The following is a 22,243-nucleotide window of genomic DNA, read 5'->3' as shown; positions in this document are numbered from 1 at the left end:
TAATTTTAGTAGATAAAAGTACTTTATTGGTTTATATTGTTTTATAAGAAAAGAGACTTTATTTACAATTCTGCTCTCTGATTGGATGGAAGCTAGCAGTCTTTAAAAGACTGAAGTTCAGTGTAGCTTAAAAAGAAATGTTGAAGGGCTAAGACAAAGGCAGGCAATCTGTCTCTTAATGTGTTTTGAGTGCCTTGATTATATTGTAATGGTTGCAATGGTGTAACCGTTCAATTCTAGAACCCCCAGGATGGATTCAGTCGTTTGAAGCGCTGGATTATGATTGGTGACCATCATCAGTTGCCCCCAGTCATTAAGAACATGGCTTTTCAGAAGTACTCCAACATGGAACAGTCTCTTTTTACACGATTTGTTCGTGTTGGAGTGCCAACTGTTGACTTGGATGCACAAGGAAGAGCTAGAGCAAGGTAAGACAGGAAATCCTTTGTCTAGCTTGTAAGAAAGTAACAAGTTAAAAGTGAGAAGAGCACACATAGCTAGGGAAGCTGGTTCTTATTGTTAGGACAGGAGTTTCCAAATCTGGAATTTAGTTCCATTAATTTCAGCTTAGACTAGGAAGGCAGATTCTACTTCTCTGAAATGCTATCAGATTAATTTCTTCATTGTTATTTTTATATAGTAGTACTCTGCTGTTACTTGAGTACTTTAATGAAACTTGTATTTCAAGGTACTTAATCATCTTAGATGTTCAAGGTTTTTTTACAAATGAAACTTTACAGAAGCTTTCTTTTCTAAACTAATGTTTAGTATATTCAAAGTTAAATAAAAATCTGATTTATTTGACATTGAATATATAATAATTCCCTTAAAGACTGTAAAAGGCTGCTTTTCTGTAGTATTTCAGGAGAGATGCATCCAGAGGTTGGGCAGATTCAGGTTGCCCTCATGAGAACTAAAAGCCTTTTTATAGTAAAGGAGATACTGTGACTCTGTAGTGTAATAGCTTTTTTGTATCTATGTATTTGTCATTTCACAGTAGTGATTTAAACATCAGATTTATTGATTGTGTAAATTGTATATTTGTGGTGTCATGTTAAGAAGGAAAAATAAAACCAAATAAGAGAAAATTACTTCATATAAAATCTTGCTACTCTAGGTTTAGTTCTAAATCTTTATTTTAGGCATAAAGTGTAGTCAGCAATATAAAGAATAACTTCCAATTTTTTCATGTAGGAAATGCTTGGAATCTAGAATATTATTTTCTAGGGTTATGAATGACAGTTCAGTATGATATTTAAAATGAAGATTTTTATCCAAATGTGTTGGTGAATAAAGTTTATTTTTCAAAATCATAGTGAACTTCTTAGTGATAAGAGAGCAAAAGTCTTTCACTTTGCAAGTAATTTCTTGATCAAGAAATTGCTTCCTGTGCTTTGTCTTTTGTGATCACAGGTAGCTTCCCCATGAGCTATCTGCTTCTTGATCTGGTCTGGATATTGTTAGATGTTTGTGAATGAGACATTTTGTCAGCATTACTGTCCCTAGAAATATCAGGAATCATTCAGAATTAGGTAGATTTTGTTTGTTTCCATTCATGTCTTGTGTTAATACTAGGAAATACACAAAATAAATAAGGAAATCAACTTCTTTTTACTGTAAGAAAAAGTAAAAAAAGTAAGGAGCTTTACCACAGTTAATGCAGAAAATACTATTTTCCTTATTCCTTCTGTTTTGTACAGAAGGACTAATATTCCTTAAGTTTTGTTACCCATCAAAGTTTTCGCTAGAATTCTCTCAAAATTTGTAGCTTGATCAGGAGGAACAGACTTAAACCCAAGTGTGCCACATTGACATGGCATCTGCAGTTTTCAGTGAGAGAGAACAAAACAGAATCACGACCTAAAAATAATATTGCTGGATAGATTGTTCAGGTGCGTTCATTTATATATGTACAGGCTGCCTAGCAGAATTACTCTTTTCACTGAAAACCTACAGAAGCCCTGATCCCAAATGCGTGTGAACTCTCTGGGATGAGTAGAAGAGCCTGCTGCTGCAGCTCACTGTGTGTGCTTTGTGTCTGTGTGCTTTTGGACAGCTTGTGTAACCTCTACAACTGGCGCTACAAGAACCTGGGTAACCTGCCTCACGTGCAGCTTCTGCCAGAGTTCAGGACAGCCAATGCTGGCTTCTTGTATGACTTCCAGCTTATAAATGTAGAAGACTTCAACGGTGTAGGAGAGTCTGAACCCAATCCTTATTTCTATCAGGTAAGGGAAGTACTACATATGTTATTTATTAACCTCAATAGGGTTTGTTAGATCTGCAATGAAGACAGACTAGCAAAACCAGTAAACTGACATTCAGTTCATGTTCTCTTGATAACTGAGTCATGTATGTGATTTTTTCCTCCTTTTAATGAGTTTTGAATGTTGAAAATGAAAACATTGTGTTGGGGCTTTTGCTCAGTGAATTACTTTGTTTTCTCATTGTTATGGGAAGGATGAGACTTGGTGTAATTCATTACAAAATGTAATTTTGACCTAAGGCAAATTAAAGTCCATTGTAATTCAGCTGTACTGCCATGATAGTGGAAAAACAGTAGCACTTCCCCTGAGCACAAAGAATGGAAGCTTGCTTGGTTGCTCATACCTGAGTTTGAAGAGTCACTGTGTTATTTGTGCTATAGGTAGGAATGCTAAAATGCCCATTCATTAAAGAATAAAACAGTACTGCTAGTAATATACATAAGAGGTACAGATACATTGAGGGTGAAGTAAATTGCCAAAAAAAAACATTAATCTTGGAGTTTCTCAACTAAGTTTTCAAACTTTCAACTAAATTTTGGAATTAAGCCATCATCAACAGTCTCTATCTATTTCTCTTAAATTAGGAAAACATTTTACACTTGTAATGAGATGCTTATATTTTCAGTCCTTTTATTTTTCTTGTTTTAAAAACTGTTGAAACAAACTATGGTGGCTAAAATAGCAAACCTGGGCTTTGGAAAAATAAGAGCTGGAGCGATGTGCAAGTTAAGGAGCTTAATTCAAACATGGAATCAACACCTTATATTTTGCTCAATATTATGGAAATCAAACAATATACTTTATGATGATAATATTCATGTTCATTTTTTCCTCTGAAGATCACTGAGATTCATTATGTGAATCTTTGTTTTTAAAAAGGTATATATGAAATATATTCATAGGTTTTGCTTGAGTTCTTCTCAGTGCTTTTTCAGTACAAATTAGTGGGCTGCTAGAGAAGAAAGCAATGGTTAATCATAATCATAATCCACTTTATCCCATTGCTAGATTGAGGACAGAATTGCTTGGAGATACATTTTGGTTTTGTTTTTGAAACTCTAACATGCAAGTAGTAAAAAGTTGTCCAGTGGAACACAAACAGCTGAAATGAGTGCCTCATAATTTGGAATGCTAGCACTGCTTTAGACCACTCTTTGGCTAAAGAGGATTAAGAACACTGACATGAGGACACAGAACACACTTCTCATTATATCAGATGCACTCTTATGTGCACACTCTTCTAATACTTCCTACCATTACTTTTTTTTTTGTGATCTTGATAATTGATGTGATAGTTATCAGAATATGTTGGTGGCATTCTAGGTTTTTCATGAGATAACAGATTGTTGTCATGTATAATTCTCTTTGTGAATTTTGGCTTTTCTTTCCAGAGTTAAAGGGGATTAAAATTTGTAGAATAGCTTTACACCCACAGGTGTTTGATATGCCTGGCAACTGCATTTTCCAAGTAATGCAGAGCCCACTTAGTAAGAAAAAATAAATGAGGCTGGTATGTCCAGCCTATTCAAACATACGCCAAGTGGGGATAAAATTCCTTGTATAAATAGAGCAGGAGTAAATGTCAGCATTTGAGAACAACTTTTTAACCTGAAAGATAATTTTTGTTGACAGAAAATGGATTTAAATAGCCTATGAATAACATCATCTGGAAATAGAACAAAGCTTCCCATAGCCAGAAGAGTAGTACTTTGGAACAGATTCATAAAGTAGTGGCAGAGAGAGAAAGTTACAATATACAAAATAACAGCTGGTAATTTGTAATTGAATAGCATGGCCTGCAGTGGAAATAACTGGATTTGATAATCCAGATGTCTGTCTCCTAAGTAATACTTAAAAAGACTTTATACTAGTGCAAGTAGTTCTTACTTTCAGTTTACTGGGGAGTGAGTCATTGCACCTTTTTTTTGAGTAAATATTGCAAAGTTTCAATCAGTGACTAACAATAATATTGATGTAGATATTTTAACAGTTGTCTGAAAAGGAGTGAGACTGAAGGTATTAAACCTACTTGTGGTTCTTTCATTCTTTCAAAGTGGCTTGTGGGAAGTGAGCAAAGAATCATCAGATCTAGGGACATTTCTCTCAGCACTAAAATATTTGTCTAAATACCTGACAATGTTACAGGTGTTATTCTTTGTAACCTTACACGATGAGTAACCATTTTTTTTTGTCTTTTTCTTCATGTCTTTTTCTTTCATTTTAAACTTTAGAATCTTGGTGAGGCGGAGTATGTTGTGGCAGTTTTCATGTACATGTGCCTGCTTGGTTATCCTGCAGACAGGATAAGTATCCTGACAACTTATAATGGACAGAAACACCTGATCCGTGATGTCATTAATCAGCGATGTGGAAACAATCCTCTGATTGGAAGGCCAAACAAGGTGACTTTGAAAGTGTATCAGTCATTGCACTAGTTCTGGTTTCTATTGTCATATTTTTCTATTGTCACATTGTCAATTTCTGGTTTTTAAATTGTCATATGCAAATCAGGCTGATTTAAGCTATACTTATACAGGTATCTGTGGAAGTATTTCATATATTTAGAAGTATTTAACCACAACCTACATTCTATGGAATTTCATAGATTAGTGCCCTTGTTTTTGCCTGTGGATAATTGCACAGAGCGAAGTTGGTGAAGGTGAAAAGACTACAGGCTGTGTGGGACAGAATAACTCTTTTTTTATTTTTTTTTTTTTTATCACAAATGATAAAAAATAACATCATTCCCCAAAATCACATCATTTGAAAGATCCACCCAGAGTGGAAATTATTTGATAGGATGTATGATCATGAATCTGAGGAAGCAAATAAAGAATATAGTTATAAATGTCTGGTGCTAATTCTGCAGCTTGAAACTGTCTTAAAAAGCTAATGGCTTTCCATAATCTTTTGGAATTAGCACCTTGCTTCTCTGTCCAAATTTAAACAAAAAGAAGTAAAAGAAACATTATGCAGTCAGACAAAAGCTCCTCCCAACACATTAAAAAAAAATATGGCTTTTTGTTAGAGGCTCGCTAAATCAGTTAAAAAATTTCTTTTCATGTTTACTGCAGTCTCAGTCCAAAGTCAATGTTAAAATTTTGGTGTCATGTTTTAATTGAAATGGCAAAGATTAACCTATAGAGTTTTTTCCTCATTTTTTAATTCTCTAGGTAACAACTGTGGACAGGTTTCAAGGCCAGCAGAACGATTATATTCTGCTTTCCCTAGTGCGTACCAAAGCTGTAGGCCACCTTAGGTATGTAAGAACATCTTCCTGTAGTGCCATAGCAGTACTTGAACTCTGTATCAGATACAGAAATGTTTATGGTGCATTGTACAAAAAATTCTATTGTATGAGGTGTAGTAGAAATGAAGTTCAATGCTATGTATATAATGGAGTTCAGAGAGACTTCCTTTTATAACTGCCTGGTACCCTCTTCTCGAGCACTTTATCCTTTGGTAATGGCTCTTACCCTATAATTTTTATATTATAGGGTATATTGCTATAATATAGTTTATATTGCTGCAGATAGGCTGACCTTGGTTTCACCCTAGTTGAATGGTAGAACTGTAGTATTTGTTGATCAAATGCAGGCTTAAATTTTCTCATAGATCCTTTCCTGTAATCAAGGTTTTTAATTATTTTGCATCAGAAGTGTTTGATCATTGCGTAAGTTGCTTTAATGTGTGTAGTTTTAAATGTTTGCACTTTTGCTTTGGGATGTGATGGAGAAACAATCTTAGGTAGATAGATGAGTTCTCAAATTCATCTTTACTTGTTCAGATGCAGAAATGCTATTGGGATTTTTTCTCAGTGTCTACTCTCAACTTCTGAGGTGTAGGAAAACTGTAGAAGGTGGTTTTTCATTGTGGTATTGGTACAGTGAACCAATATATTTATGTTTCTATATAATGGTACTAGGATTTGCTAGTTACTGGAACAATGTGTAGGAACAAAAACAAAAGACAAGATAGTATTTGGGCAGGTGTTTTTATATTTCTTTTAATTAAGACTCATGTCTAGTTATTTTTATTGCAAATGTGTCATCGGTGGAAAATAATGTTTGATTTTATTTTCTGAAGGGATGTCCGGCGATTAGTCGTTGCCATGTCAAGAGCCAGACTTGGACTTTATATCTTTGCAAGGGTATCACTATTCCAGAACTGTTTTGAGCTAACTCCAGCCTTCAGCCAACTCACAGCTCGACCACTTCACCTCCATATTGTTCCCACTGAATGTTTTCCAACGGCAAGACAGGTAGGAGCAGCTCCACTGGATTTTGGTATCTATAAAGGGTGTTTGTGTTTGCTCACTTTTTTTGAGTGGGCTGAAAGAGGTGAAACTGTTTTCTCTGCCAGACTGGTGCATTTGCTTCTTGGCATTGGACCAGACTGCCCAGGGAAATGATGGAATCACCATCCCTGGAAGTATTTTAAAAAAGGTGTGGATGTGGCAGTTGAGGGTTTAGTGGTGAACTCAACAGTGCCACTTGATGATTTAATTTTGTTGATACTAGAGATCTTTTCCAACCTTAATGATTCTATGAATAACTCCTTGGAGTGATCTTTTGTCATGATGCACACCAGATGTTTCCACAAAAGTTAATTATCAGTGTAATTTAATTATCAGTAGCTGTTGGGCCTGCTTTTTCCTGAGTTCTGCCTGTGTGAATGATTCAGTATTCTTTTTTTTGTGATCAAAATAGTTTTTTAGTTCTTATATGTTTTTGGTCATATTATGAAACCAAATTACACTATTTCTCAAGCAAAGCTACATAAAGCTACTCATTTCTCATTTAAAGAGGTAAAATTACATGTAACCAAGTAATTCAAGATTACAAATTAATTTTTTTTCTCTTTAAATTGATTTCAATATAATGAGAGTTTTGCTGCTGAGATAGGTTCCTAAGTACAAAAACCTAATTTGTGATACTGCACTAGATCTTTAGGGAAAGGTTCGTATGGAGGGTCTAAGCACAGGGCACACAGCAGGATGCTAAATGAAGACACAGAGGAGCATATCTGCTCTGCTTTCTGAAGCTTTGAGAAGGGATACCTGCACACACCCAAAACTCAGTGACAGCTCTTTCCCTGGTCTTAAATGCTGTTGACAGGTTTGGGAGGGAGCCCTTTCAGTTTAAACTTTCAGATCAACTGTACAACAAGAATGCAACAAGCGTGGTCAGTGAGTGTGAGCAAGGAGCTTGGGCTGTGACAGGCAAGAGGCTAAATCCTAATCTGATCATAAACAATTTGTGCCTTTCATATGTTAAATTACTCATGTCCAAAATGTACTTCATGGAGTAAGAATCAGAACCCAGCCTCCCCTTTTGAAGTTTCTTCTCCAGGCTGCAGTCTCATGATTGATCCAGTTCCCTACAATGTAAGACCTATGCTTCCTAATTTTCCAAAGAATTCACCAATTCTTTTTTTCTTTGAAAAGCGTTATTTAATTTCTTGGGGCTTTTGACTTCTAATATAGTTAAATAACCTTTGAATGGTGGTTGTTTTACTTTGTTTGCTGAATGTCAACTTTTTTCCCCCTTCCTTAGAATGGAGAAAGACCAGCTCACCAAATCCATGTTATTAAGAACATGCCTCAAATGGCTAACTTTGTGTACAATATGTATATGCACATGATACAGAGTACACGCCACCATCAACAGGTAAGGAACTTCTAAGTTTTGGAATGCATTTAAAATAAATCATTTTTTGTAAGTGACATGAGAAGCTGTTGAGATTTGAGTCTGTTTGTGTTATATTTAAAATTCAAGAAGTATTCATGATTGAAAGAATATTGAGGTCTTGTAAAATGTTGCAGTAGCAAAAGATGTATCTTCTAGTAGTTTAAGCTTCAGTTTAAGGCCCCAAACCTATCAGTAATTGATGACAAGTGCATTGATGGCTCTGTCTGGGCCAAAAATGCTGTTCATTAATACTATAGAACTAGCTTGTCCTGTACTAATTTGAGGGAGACTTGTGTGTTACCTTTCAGGTAAGTGTGGGATTTCAGCTAGTTGGATTATAACACCACTGCATGATGTAATAATGTTTTGTAAGGGAAACACCAGATCATGTCTTGAAACCATTTTGATCCTGTTGAATCTCCCTATTATCCAGATTGGTTTGCAACTGTAGTGTTTTTTGTTCTGGAGCAATTTTTTTCAGCCATACTTCAGCATTAAGGAGAATTGCATGGGGTTGGAAGCAGTTGTAGACACTTCTGTACCTAGTTTTGTCACTGTTTAATCCCTGAAGCAGAATTCAGAACCCATCAGAAAGTCTTTATAGTCTCATGTAAGTGAGTGGGGAATTAAGGTAGCTTAGATAGTGTGCTGAGCAGAAAGCTGCCTTTACTCAGCATACTTGGAGCTGTAAGGCCTAGAAGTGGTTAAACCAGAAGGGAATGGTCTTAAATGCTCCCCCTTAACTGCATCAGCTTTCACACAGTGTCTAGGGTCTGTCATCTTTATATTACCTAGATATTATTCTTCATATATTATATAATCCCTATATGTTGTATTACCTAGAATTTATTCTTTCATGGTTCTCTGAAGTTCCCTTATTGGTTTTTGCTCTTCTGAAAGATTTCCGAAAGTGGACAAAATTGATGTAAAAGGACATTGCTTACTCTGTGTTAGCTCTGTGTGAGAAGAGGATGTGAACATGATTGTCCTTGAACAGATAGTCTAAGAGATCTAGGTCCTGTTCTTTAATGCAGGGATGTCTCTGTCACATCCTTTTTTTCTTTCATTTCCATGTTTCATCTAATATGGAACGGTGTAATCAGTAGAGATCAGAACCCAAAAGCAACTGAATGTCTTCCCAAAAATTTATTTTTCTCTGCAGTTCTTACCCAGTGACTTCTGGATTTTATTTTTATTTCTGAGAGAAAGCTTCAGCCAGATTTGAAGTTTTTTGTTACCCAGAAAAATCCTTTTCCAGGCTGCCTGAACAGAGAGGATGCTTTCTCACTATTTTGAAGAAATGTTTTGTAATTACCTGTGTGCTGTAAAAAGAAGGGGATATACAAAGAGGACACTATTAGAATTTCTTCTTACTGTAATTTTTTTTACTAGTAGTGAAGTAAGCTCACACTCTTTTTTAGAAACCCAGTCCTATAAGCACCTGGCGAGACTTGCTTTGAAGCCAGTTTGTCTAATATAGTTGGTGATCTTTCAACCATGCAAAATGTTATGTGATGAAGACTTACTAGATTGTGCAGTCGATTGGCCACATTTAGGTGTTAATTAATAGCCCTGTCAAACCAGGGAAGTGTATGCATGTCCTGAAAAGCAGATGATATTTAGCAGCACCTAAATTTTACCAAAAAGCATTTGCTTGACACCTTAATCAAATGTGGACACATTTCTCCTGCTAATACCCGTTACTCTTTTTGGCATCCTAATCTTATCCATTGCTAGCTAAAATGAGTTACAAAACTGCTGTTTTCCTACTGTGACAATGAATCACATTCTCCTTGCAGGAGAAGCTGAGAAGTGAACTACTGAAAAAAGCAAAGCTGGCACTAAATTTCTTTTATTCTATTCAGTACAACATCATTATTTTCCTTTTCTTTTACACTAGTCCTTACAGTAGTCATCAGAAAGCACAAGGTGCATCTAAGTAAGTCACAGAAGTCTGAGTTTGTCTCATACATCAAGAATGTATTTTTGTAAGATCTTTGGTTTGGAACTACACTTTGCTGTGTACAGATGGATATAGAGACCAGTCTGATAACTTCAAAGTCTATAGAAAATGCTTTTTATATCTCTGCTGGTAATCATAATTGATTTGTAGATTTGCCTATGCAAATTTCTAATATTAGTGTCATCTAACTGAAAGTGAAACTTCACTGTAATTAAACACCTAATTTGTCATGTGATACAAAGTTGGTTTTTGAGCAAAACAAATGGTCAAGTTTTCAAGATTGCATTTCATTAAAATGGTCCAAAGTATTCTAAAGAAATATCCATCATGTCATTGAATAATGTCAGGCTGCAAGAAGTAAGAGTGCTTCTGTTCAGCCTCCAATTGAATAGCACTCATCCATACTCATCAGCTCAATGGATTCTTGGTATTTTTTGTCCAGTTGTGTTACTTGGCTGCCATTCCAGCCTAGAATGTTTTACAAACTATTTCATTGGTAAGCAGAACAGTGTGATATATGAAATTACTTTTTCAGAAGTATTGTGTGATAATATTTAAGCATTGTTTAACTGTTATTGAAACTCGAATTGTGTAAGTACAGATAACATTCACATAGTATTTTATAAGATGCTGCAAGGGGAAATTATGGATATAAGTTGTTAAAGACAGGCCTGTTGAAGGCATCAAAAACCAAGCTAAGCATATCTAGGAGTTTGAAATGGTGACAGATGAGATTTGGGTAGAAATACGCATATTGCTCCAAGTAGGGATTTACCATAACCCTATTACTTGTCTGAGTGTTTGAGATAATGAAATGTGTTTTCCGTCCTTAAATTTGAAGTCCTGAGATTTTTTACACCCTCTTTTCAAAAAAAAAATCTAAGATGACTATACTGTGACCATTATTCTATTTTTTTTATATATAGGCGTGAATTGCTTACAAATCATTACGACTTCTAAATTTTAAGTGTTTGTTGTTAATGCAAAATTCTAAATATGAGATGAGCAGTTCAAGCTAAAGTGTAAAAAACTTAAAATCCTTCCTTTTTCAATCATCCAGCATTTACTGCCCCCACCTGCCATGATTGAAGAACCAGAACCGACACAAACTGGAGAGACTGAAGCAGAAGGTGAAGTTCAGGGCCTGCAGGAAGATGCAGCAGAAGAAAGTGAAGTAGCGGAAGAAATGATGAAGGAAGGAGAATTGAATGTGGATGAAATTGATGAACATCGAAAAATGCCAGAACACCCTGGAAGAGACAGTGATAGTGGAGACAGTGAACCTGAGAATGAGACTGAAAAGTGATTGATGGAATCCTTGTCCTTAATGCATTTTGGGAAACTGGCAGGGAAAAGAGTAGTTGGAAAAATAATTGCTATTTTTACATTGACTTTCATTAAATGGTTGCTTCTGTAATACCTGGTTGGTATGTTTTTCACTGAATACTTTGTGGACAAGCAACATATTTGGCAAACATGCTACTGAGTTCTTGTCACTATTGGTAATGTAATTTGTTTAATGACCTCAAATTATATGCATTTTCCTTTTTATAAGTTGTTCAGTAAAGATGCTTTTTATACCAATTTTGAATATTTGACTCTTAATTCAGTCACCCAGTAAACCTCACTAAGTACATTCAGTATTGGTCAGACATGCTTTAAGGTTTCCTTAGTGTTTTTCCATGAAGAATTCCTTATGCAGAGCTGTGCTTGTATACACTGAGATGGTATTTTAGGCATAGGCTCAAGTTCATTAAGATATCTGATTGTATGTCTGAGAAATGTGAATTGTCATGGGACTTGGAAGTGATCAAAAGCTTTATTGAATTTTTACCTTATTGGATTCTCAGGATCCACATAGTGTAGCAATTTCTTATCATTCGTGTCATTCTCCTGATATTGTTTTTATTCTGTACAGAAGAAGGAAGGAATGCAGCTTTTCAACAGCACTGGGTTCTGAATCAGTGTTTTGAAATAAATTTCTCTTGCTTGAAGGAGACACAGTAATTGCCCAGGCTAAAGCCACATGAGGAAGAAAAGAGAAAGTAGTTCCCTGAATGCAGGATATGTAAAACACACAATATTTATATTAATGACATAACAGTTGAGTGGGGTTTTTTTAGGGTAACTTCTGAGTGTGCACATTTCATAAAGATATCAGATAAAGTATTTGTTCCTGATTCATTATGAATACTTGCCATCATGTCAAATTAGTCAGTGATTTAATGAGACTTGGAATTTCCAAGTAGATTTTTCAAACAGCAATAGCCATAAGAACACCTTTTGCTGGCAAAGGGAAAACTCTTGGATTTCAAGCGTTGCAGTTGTGAAGCTGCCAGATGGACTTGCTAGAATGATTAGAAAATAATTAAGTTCCTAGCTTTTTTAACAGCATTGAAGTTTAGGTTTTTTTCCTTAATATTATTAAAGTATAGTACAGGAAAAAACAGTGTCAAGTGAAATGTATGCCAAGCTCCTTGAAGTTCATCTATTGCATACCAGTCTGTGTGTGCTGGGATCTCATCTGCCCCTCCTCCTGAAATCATTCTCTCCCTTCTCTCTGAGGGAAGCTCAGGAGTAGCAGCTCTAAGTACTTACCTTCAGTACACGCTGTTCTTTAATGTTCTCCCTTTGCTGAAATGAAATTTTCTCAAACAAGAAACTAATAATAATGCAGAATTTGTGTTCCATCCTTGTTTTGTGTTTTGATTTAAAGGATGGTGCTGTTTATTACTGAATTGCCTGCTTTGGAACAACTAATTGTGTTGAACATATGGGTATTAAGTTTCATGCAGTAACAATCATGTTCATGCAGAATTTAATAATACTCAGCCTTCAGGCCAAAAGCAACTAGCTCAGATGAGGGTTGTTATCTTTGTTTTCCAGCTAATTTTCTATAAATACCGAGTTTGACAATAATTTACTTGGTTTAGTATTTTAGGAATTTGAAAAGGATTCTCCAGTTGTTTGGGATTTTTTTTCTAAAATGAATAATTTAACTGGCAGAGGTTCTATAAAAAATTAGGGCAGAATGACTCTTTATGACCACCTGAAGCTGACAGGGGCTGCAGAGACCTTTTTGAGTTGTGCAGCTGGCAGGGGACAGTGTCCACAGCTGGCTGTGCCACGCTGTGCTCTGTGTGCCTGGTCACTCTGGCTCAGTGCTTGCAGAGCAGCCGAGGATGGAGCTGTCCCAGACAGACCTCAGTGGGGCCCTGAAGGCAGGAGAGGAGTGGCAATCAAGGCTGTTTCTGGCTAAAGTGCAGGAAGAGCCAGTGGAACTGCAAACAATTGTCAAAGCTTGAACAGCTGTAATGTGCAGCTTTCTGATGCACCAAGCACCACCCGTAAAAAAAGTGGAAAGTTTCGTTGAGGTAACTTGAGCAGGTCCTTCATTATCCTTAATGCCACCTTCCACATATTAAAATTGCCTTTTTTTCAGAGACATGTTAGGAGAATGCATCCTCAGGAATTTGGGAAAATCATGTTGTCATTCTAGCAGTGATTCATGAGGCTTTGATTTGGAGTGTGAGGTTGGGTTTGGGGCCTTTTACTTCCAAAGCTTTTTAGTTCTGTTTTTAATTTTAGGTAAAGGACAAATTTTGTCTTTTCCACCAAAATAGTTATTTATGATTGATTGGCATTTTCTTTCAAGAAGGATTAGGTGGGAGAAGTGAAAGAGTCTAAAACTGTAATTTTAATCTATGTGGTTTGCTTTCCAGTGGCAATGTTTGCTTAGGACTTAGCATCTCTGTTCAAGTGAACAACAATATCCAGTTCTTAAGTAAATGTATTGAAATTAAAAAAAAAAAATACACACAAATTTAATTACTTTAAAAAGACAGAATCTTTAAATTAACAAAATAATTCTAATTGTTTAAAAAAAGTCTCTTCAAACGTTGTTGCAAAGATTATAGCAGTGCATGAAAACCTAGTGAACAAAATTAACATCTTTCTGAGGGCAAGATTCCCTAAGAGTATGAACTGGAGGAAAAGATAGAAAATTGCTTTATTTTATTGTTCCAAAGCTAAAGAGTAAGAAATCCATTAAGGACATTTGAGTGAAACTAAAGCACCATTAGGGATTTTTCTTCATATTTATTTAGCCAACCCTTGCATGAATTGCCTCATTTTCCTCTTACACCAAACCTGTAAAACAACTTAGTTACTACTTTCCAGACTTGCTTAGAGACTGCTTTGGAAACAGCTGAACCCTTGGATGCTGATGTAGTGCTAATGCAAAAATGATACTGTAAGGCAAAGTCCTGTTATTTCTGTAATAGCCAGAAAAAGGAAGGTAAAGAGCAATTTACTTTGGGCTTTGTCATCCATATGTAGGTGAAATAATGCTATATAAATACAAGCTGTTTTCTGTCTGACTGAAATAATGCAGGTTTTGCTATTATCAAACAAAATGCCTTGGTAACTCAGAGTGCGGTTTGCTTTTGCTTTAGTTTTTAGTATGGACTTTGAGAGGGCTTGGCAAAGGTGGTGGGTAGGTCAGGACTAGAACATTCAGGAGCAGTTTTGCCAAGGGGAAAAAAAGGGACAAGTAAATGTAAGACATACAATACATATAATCTGTAATATTAAATATACTAATATTTGATAAACTTCTAAAGACAGGGCCATTACTTTTTGCTACCCTACATTGTATTTGGTTTAGTAGTGTATACCAAGTACTGCTCTGTGTGTTCAATAAGGTAGAACCCAACTTCCTTTGGAGGGGAGGCGAGCACTGGCAGTTTCCCTTCCCTCTTGGAATGAATCTTGCCATTTCCTGGCATGTAAAAGGCTATGAATCCTGAAGGAAAGTATTCTCACAAGGATTAGAAATTAGGGTGGTTCTTTTTTTAACAGAATGGTTATGCTGACAGGACAAGGGAGACCAGCTTTCTGAAGTCACTGAATTCTTTTGAAAGAAGGCCTAGAGGTGGTGACAATCACATGCTGGATAAACATGGTGACATAAAATTCTATTGAAATGGGAAGTAGGTAAGGCTTGAAATCTTGTAGCAAGAAAACAAAAAGGAATGTCCTGGTCAACAAATTAATCACAACCCTCAGCAGTCAAGAAGCTGTGAGTGCTGTTAAGATAGATGACACCATAGTTTCCTTTGCCAAATATGGTAATGCTCTCAGGAGAGAAAATCAATTGAAAATGAATGTTTTTGTGGGAATTTTGGAAGCTGTTTTTATGGCCCTTAGTGTTTCCTTTGCTATGCAGTTTCTCAAGTGTAGTTCTTTTGCAATCCTTTTCCTCAAAGTATTGGTTGCTTAGGTACCTGTTGGAAAAGCCCAATAACAGTGTAATGTTCATATGCTATAATGTTTTCAAAGAATGCTGTTTCCATTGCAAATTGCAGAACATTCTTGAAAGACTTTCAGCTAAGTATCCTCTGTAAATTATGTATTTTCCTAAGTTTTTGGGAGGTATCTGAAAAAGTACAGTGCACAAACTTCCAAACCTTGCAAACATGAGCATCTACAAAATGGCCACATTGAAGAGAAAAGCAGAGAGAGAAACAACAATTGTAGTTACTCCCTCTCAGTTTCTAAATAGTAGTATTTCTGACTAAACACTACTACAGTAATGAGAAAGTGATTTTTTTTCTCCCCCATACTTAAGGTAGGTAAGAAGGACAGATCATCTCTCCAGGCCTTGCTCTGGCAGGGCTTTAGCTTAATCTAAACAATACAAGGGACAATGTAATATGTTGCTATTAAGAAAGATAATGTGTTTTATTTAGCTGCCATTATGATTTTCACTCACCTTGGAAAAGGAGCAAGGGCAAGGATAATTGAATTAAGTAATAGCATTAATTATGTGTAATACATGGTAGCCTGTTGCTGTATTGCTGTATCTGGAAAATGAGATTGAAAAAGAAGGTGAAGAGGAGTTGTTTCAGCTATAGGTAAGAAACTTCCCAGAGTTCAGGCATTATCTTTCTGCTTTAGAAATACTGTCAGAGCAGAGTATGTTTCTGTACAAGTATGTTCTAACAAAATGTAGACCCAAACCAAAGGTTGAGCCAGCAGCTGACAATGACAGTTCACCTATAGATGTCAGTGAAAAAGCTATATACAATAACAGTGCATGTTTGCTTAATAACACATTAGGATTTTGTGATTCCAAAGAACAGCACAGAAGAAGCAAGCTGGATTGCCAAATAAGGATCAGGAATACATCAGCCCTGGCACCATTTGCAAGAGATAAAAAGAAGCCGCCCGTATTGCATTTATCAAGTGTGAATTCCTAAATTGCTGCAACCCACTGTAAGAGAAGCCCTGCTACACATCTAGAGACGCTTCAGCATCCTGCTGTGCTAGTCTGACATCTCTTGTGTGTCAAGAGCACTTATTTTTAGATGGGACAGTCCTTAGGGACAGAACGTGTCTTAGCTGCTGTAAAGGAAGAAAGGAAGTAGTTCAGGGGCAGCAGGAGTGGGCAGGGAGAAGCTCAGTACAGAGGCACAAAGATTCTGTTTCTGACCACAGGCCACAGCAGTTTAAGCTTGCCCTATTTTTTCAGATTGAATTTTGGCAGCAGCAGTCATGTCCTATTGGGCAATACCTGTTTTCTAAAATGAGACCATGTTTTGCAGGCTGAGTCAGAGAAGGGAGAAATCGACTCACCGATAATCTTCCTCTGCTGAGGACACATTCAAGAGCACTGGAGCAGCACTAACTGGGATGAAAAAAAGTCCAACTGTGGGAAGGTTTTCTTGCTGTCTGTCACTGACAACCCCTGGAAATGTGATCAGGGTTAAATAAAAAAACTGCTCTATTGTAATTATGCAATGTAATGTATGATCTAAATTTGAAGAGACCTCATGCAAATCCAAATACTGCATCTGTATAGCTCTGAATTAAACCTAAGAATCACTAAATTTAAGATAAGAAGAGCTAGTGGTTTTGCATATGAAAAGATGTACTATTCTTTGACTAAAATATTTACGAAGTTTCTATTAGGAGTTCTGTGGTTTCATACAGGTTCTAGAGGAGAATGCTACATATTCACCTTCGAGAAAATTTTGAGTTCTCATTTTGCAGACTGTTTTTTTTACTGATAGCCTACTGTGTATTGATCTGGATTCTCTTATCTCTGTTGATGTGTAGTAGTGAGAAATCTTGTGGAGAGCAAGGCCAGAACCCATGGCTTCCAGTTCAAGTCTGTAGTATAACTTCGTATCTGAACTATTGGAACATGTGTTTTACATAAACTTTAAGTGATGAGCTATGGGTTTTCAAACAGAAAATAAATTACATTCTTTGGAAACTCCTGTGGGGTATTGTTTTCAAAAATAATGGGGCTCTAGACATGATGACAGTTTTCCCAAAGCAATGCTTTTCCCAAAATGTTGCAATTATGTTGCAATTTGTTGGGCACTTGTTTAAAAACAAACAACAAATAGAAACTGTTCAAGCACCTGCTTTGTATAATTAATGGAAGGGAAAAGTGCATGAATTATACATTTTTAGGAAGTCAAGGGATGAAATAGAAAGTAAAAGGTGCAATATTGAAAAACACCATAGGCAAACAAAAAAAAAAAAATCAACCAATCAAACAAAAAAACCCACCCACATCAAAAAAACACCTCAACATAATTGATTGTTCAAAATTTCTGTTGTTTTGTTTTGTTTGTTGATCCAATTAGCAGTAAAAGGAATTTAAAATTTGGAGTTTCACACAAAATGAAGACATCAAACTATGACCAGCTCTGGTCAAATAGGTTTGAATATTGAACCATTCCTGCACAACCACTTGTGCCCCAGTTTTGAAAAATGGCCAATCTCTGTGCAGAAGTGGGTGATTCACTATAACCTTCATAAAGTTCAAGCTATCGGAATTGTCCTAAAAGCCCTGCCTTCCTGTCCTGGTAGAAGATGTAGTGTTATACTCTTTCTTTCCTTGCCCATTCTGTCCATGTTTGAGGCACCTGCTAGTTTTACTCAGAGCTAAGAAATGCTAAGAAATTTTCACAGGCTCAGTCCTTTATCTCATTTGATCTCTAGTGTCCTATGAGCTAATCTTGTTCCTGCATGCACAGATAGCTCAGTGATGGGACAGTTGTCCTAGATTGCTCCCTGCTCCCGCAGCGCTCCCCCACCGGCGCTCTGTCAGTCTGAGCTGCGCGATGAGAGCAGACACGGAGCGCAGCTGCTGCTCCTGACTCATCCCAGTGCTCAGTACCTGCCTGACTCTGAGCTGAAACAGCCCCTGTACACTGGAGAAAAATACTAAGCAAACACAGCGGGCATAATGCTTTACATTTTTATCCATTGAAACACAAATATCAGTGCAAGTGCACATGCAGACCTTCTGTAGTGGTAAATTTATATCAAGCTGATTCCAAAGAGAATTTCTTACTGTTTTCACAAATGTGTTCAGTTTTGCCAGTATGAAGCCTGAGATTTCATATAAATATAAGGTAAAGCCTTTTTTGTAAATTATTAGTTTAAACCAGCTTTTTGATACTATTTCATTTTAAGGAACTGAGTAAATATGCTTTCTTCATATGTAAATATGCAAAAAGACTTTCAATTTAAACAACATAAAAGGGTTTATCCTGCAAGTTTAAAGTTATTCTATTTTATTACATTTAGAAATTATGCCTTACAGTGAGCAAAATGAATACAGTGGAATAAAGGGCCAATGCAAGTTATTGTTATTGCTAATGCTTCTCTACCACAGAGGAGGTGTGAAGAAGGCAAGAGAAGACAATCCCTCTCTTACATTTTGGAATTCTGCCAGGAAAGGAGAGTACTAGAGGAAAGCATGTTTCACCCAAGCTAATGAGGCTTTTGATCAAAACTCTTTATCTTGATTCTCCTAGACCTTAGAGAAAGATGCTAAATTTACCCACATATAAATTTGTCCTAAAAATTGCTAGCCAAACCTTTTCATAAGGAGTTGCATGGCTGTGAGTAACTGGGACCTGAAAGGCAATAGGTACAAGCTAATTATTATGCATTTGATCAGAGGTGCATAATATGCCCTAAGCACAGCAAGAGGAGATGCCCAGTAATGTGTGGCAGTGAGCTAAATGTGTACCTCAGTGGTTTAGCTTTAATTTATGAATGTAGCAACAGCTCTGTGTTTCTTCTGGCAACATCTTGTAAATGATCTATAAATATATCTGCTTTGATAAAATATTTTCCCAGCTGGCACCTGTCTGCACCTTAGGCTACTTTTCTCCTTTGAGAAGCAAAATGCAACTGTGTTTGCTGCTGTTTTCACACTGATGCCTGCAGAGCCAGCTCTCTTCCTCAAGCCAACCAGAAAAGCCTTAATGGGAATTTTCCCCTCCCCTCTGCCTTCTGCCTCAGTTTGCTGTTGATAGGAACTTCTCAGTTTGGAAACTTTGCTGAATGGGTTTTACAGATTTTTGCACTCTAGGTAGGGCCACATTCAACTCACAATTGAAGGGAAAGACACAAGGTGAGTCTCTGAGAGATTAACGTGAAAAAAGAAATTTGTTCATAAGCAGAAATCTGTAAAAGGTTTATAAGAGCAACTGTAACACTGAAGTGTCAAACTGCCACTGCCTGACTCAATGTCAGCCATGCACATCAAAGTCTCTCCTAAGCCACACAACCCTGTTGCATTAAGTAGGAGATATGTGCAGGTTTTCAGGTAATGGGTTTTGATTTTGATGTTTACATGCTGTTATATTCACAAAAGTTTTGGTTTGGTTAGGGGTTTTTCCTTTCAGATCTACCTCTATGTTGTTATGGGTATCAGAATCTTTTCAAATCAGCAATCTTGAAGACAAGGAACAATTATTTATAACAATCTTTTGGGTAATTCTGTGAAAAGACTTTAATGTGTTCATAATGTTTGCATTAATTTTTTTTGACTATCACCATTTCACATGCCCTTGTAAAATCTGTTTAAAATAGGGAACCCCCTCACCGAATAGAACAAAACAGACTGTATTTTCTTCTCTTGTTCGCAGATTTGGACATCGTAAATATATTCATAACTGAGAACTTTGAAGACAGATTTAATTAGCTATTTAATTGTTTAGGAAAAGCAATCAGAAATTAGGCAGCAATTTGCAATTTTTTTTCCTGTGTGTACATGTTCAGAGTGAAGGGTTTGTTTGTTTTTGATTGGAAGAAAAGATTCAGACCATCTCCAAATTAGTGTTTAGGGCCTGTTCAGCAAATATGAGACTGAAGGTACAGTGCCCTTATTTTGCTGTGTCCAGTGCATTTTCTTTATCTTAATTTGTTCTTTTGCTTAAATTGACTGTGTGTTTAAAATTTCAGCTGACAAGCTGTCAGGCTTACCAGCAGCATTTTAACTGTGAATATCATGACATACATATACTTAGATTTTCAACAAAAATATTTGTTTTGCGACTCCAGTGATGGAATAAATTTGTGGAAAAAACCTGACTTCTTCATATACACTGTGAAAAAAAATGTTGACATAGTTCAAATCAACATATATTTACATTGACTATAAGATGTTTTGTTAAACTAAATGCTCAACTCATTTTGTGGCAGAGACTTTCTTTGAGATGTCTCCACAAGAAGAAAATTACTTAGAATATCTTACAGCATTTCACTCTGATGTGATTTAACATAGTCTAAGTGAATTTTAGCAAAATTTTCTGAAGCATAAACATTGTTGAATTATAAAAAAGGTGTCTATACAAAAGCATTTGTTAAATGCCTTTTAAAAAATTACCAAATCTGCCAACAGAAATACAGACTGAACATTCCCTGGAAGCCATAGAATGTTCTTGTCATCTAGCAAAATGTTGGCAAAGACAAGTTAATTGGAGGACTTGAGGAAGTGCTTGTATGATGAATAAATGAGAAACTTTCATGCAGGGGTTTTGGGACATGTTTTCCTCCCTGTCTGGCTGTTTCCTGTTTCTTTGGTGTGCCTGTACCAAAATCACAGAATCACAGAATATTTGGGTTGAAAGGGCCCCACAAGGATCACTGAGTCCAGCTCCTGGCCCTGCACAGCCCCAACCCAAGGGTCACCCCCTGTGCCTGAGAGCATTTTCCAAACATTTCTTGAACTCTGTCAGGTTTGGGGCTGTGATCCCTTCCCTGGGGAGCCTGATCCAGTGCCCAACCACCCTCTGGGAGAAGAACATTTTTCCAGTGTCCAGTATAAACCTCACCTGATTCATGCCATGTGAATGACATGAAGAATATGCTGTTTCACAGTGATCACAGTGAAGTTTTCTGTAAGATCACTGCAAAATTTTTCTAGTCCTCTATTTTTCTATTCCTGTCATGGAAGGAATTGAGGGACTAGTTTTTAATATCTTCAGGTGTGCCGTGTCTCTTCTCCAGAAGTTTTCACTAATCAAAACACAGCGTGCACATGCATTAGTGTCTGTTTTTAGTTTCCATGCCTCATGTTTTTGTAGCTGAGATCAGAAGAAACTTACTGTATTCACTGAAATGCATCTGCCAAACCATAGCTGAGGCTGGAAGCTGCATCTTCAGCTCTTGAGAACAAGTGACACACAGGGGTCTTACCAGGGCAGCCATCGATGCCTCTTGGGATGTGCAGTCTCTGGCTGGTGCTGGTGACATCTGCACACTTCTGTCCTTGCCCAGGAGCTCCAGATAGCCCAGCCACTGGCTGGGATTCCATGAGCCAGCACAAAGATATTTCCTGCCATGGTTGCCGGTTTACAGGTGTGAGTGTTGGGGAATGTCAGGCTCAGGACCCCTTAGTTCCTGAGAGACATTTGCTGACCACAGAAGTCCCTCCATCCCCTGCAGCCCTCCTGAGGCATGAGCCACTTGCTGAGACCACGCCTGTGCCTGTGGCATGGCTGTGTTTTGGCTACAGTGGGGTTGGTGGTGTTCAGGTGACACAAGAGGAGACAGCAGGGTGACAAACATTGTATTCACATTGGTTCCCTGCTTTGGTGAATACCCACTGGATCATTTAGAAAGCCATTAATCTGTGCTGTTAAGGTAAGGAAGGCTGTTTCCCATATATTTTTCTGGTTTTACTCATAATTGATAAATTTGTGTACTTTACAGTATGATATCATAAGGCACTAAAAATTCAGCTAGTTAATCCACACCTTCTGATCTTTGAGCCCTTCTTTGGTCCATTTTCATTAACAGGAATGATGAAAACTGCATTAGTATGTTAGTTAGACTAGCATGTTAGATTTTTTGATTGTGTTAGTATGATCAGTGTGATTGCTATGAAATTTGCCCATGAGCAACACTCTCTAGGTAAAGCTATACTGTTCAAGAAAGCATTCTTTCTGATCATACTTTAAATGGTTTATAAGCAGAACTTGTCTGAAGAAATGGAACTATGTATGTTG

The 22,243-nt window shown here is 36.8% G+C and overlaps 1 protein-coding gene across 1 annotated transcript in view; it reads left to right on the top strand.

Annotated features, from left to right (window-relative positions):
* AQR (aquarius intron-binding spliceosomal factor) overlaps window positions 1-11,503 on the top strand; it is a 46,816-nt gene extending 35,313 nt beyond the window's left edge. Inside the window, exons 29-35 of the mRNA XM_064714847.1 lie at window positions 241-428; window positions 2,057-2,228; window positions 4,499-4,669; window positions 5,441-5,526; window positions 6,354-6,528; window positions 7,823-7,936; window positions 10,981-11,503. Coding sequence (XP_064570917.1) covers window positions 241-428; window positions 2,057-2,228; window positions 4,499-4,669; window positions 5,441-5,526; window positions 6,354-6,528; window positions 7,823-7,936; window positions 10,981-11,226 — 1,152 coding nt within the window. The 3' untranslated portion in view covers window positions 11,227-11,503. The remainder of the gene's footprint in view (window positions 1-240; window positions 429-2,056; window positions 2,229-4,498; window positions 4,670-5,440; window positions 5,527-6,353; window positions 6,529-7,822; window positions 7,937-10,980) is intronic.
* Window positions 11,504-22,243: the final 10,740 nt, after the last annotated feature.

The sequence above is a fragment of the Zonotrichia leucophrys genome, chromosome 5 (assembly GCF_028769735.1).
Source record: "Zonotrichia leucophrys gambelii isolate GWCS_2022_RI chromosome 5, RI_Zleu_2.0, whole genome shotgun sequence".
NCBI classification, from domain to species: domain Eukaryota; kingdom Metazoa; phylum Chordata; class Aves; order Passeriformes; family Passerellidae; genus Zonotrichia; species Zonotrichia leucophrys.
This window is presented reverse-complemented; position numbering and strand designations above follow the sequence as displayed.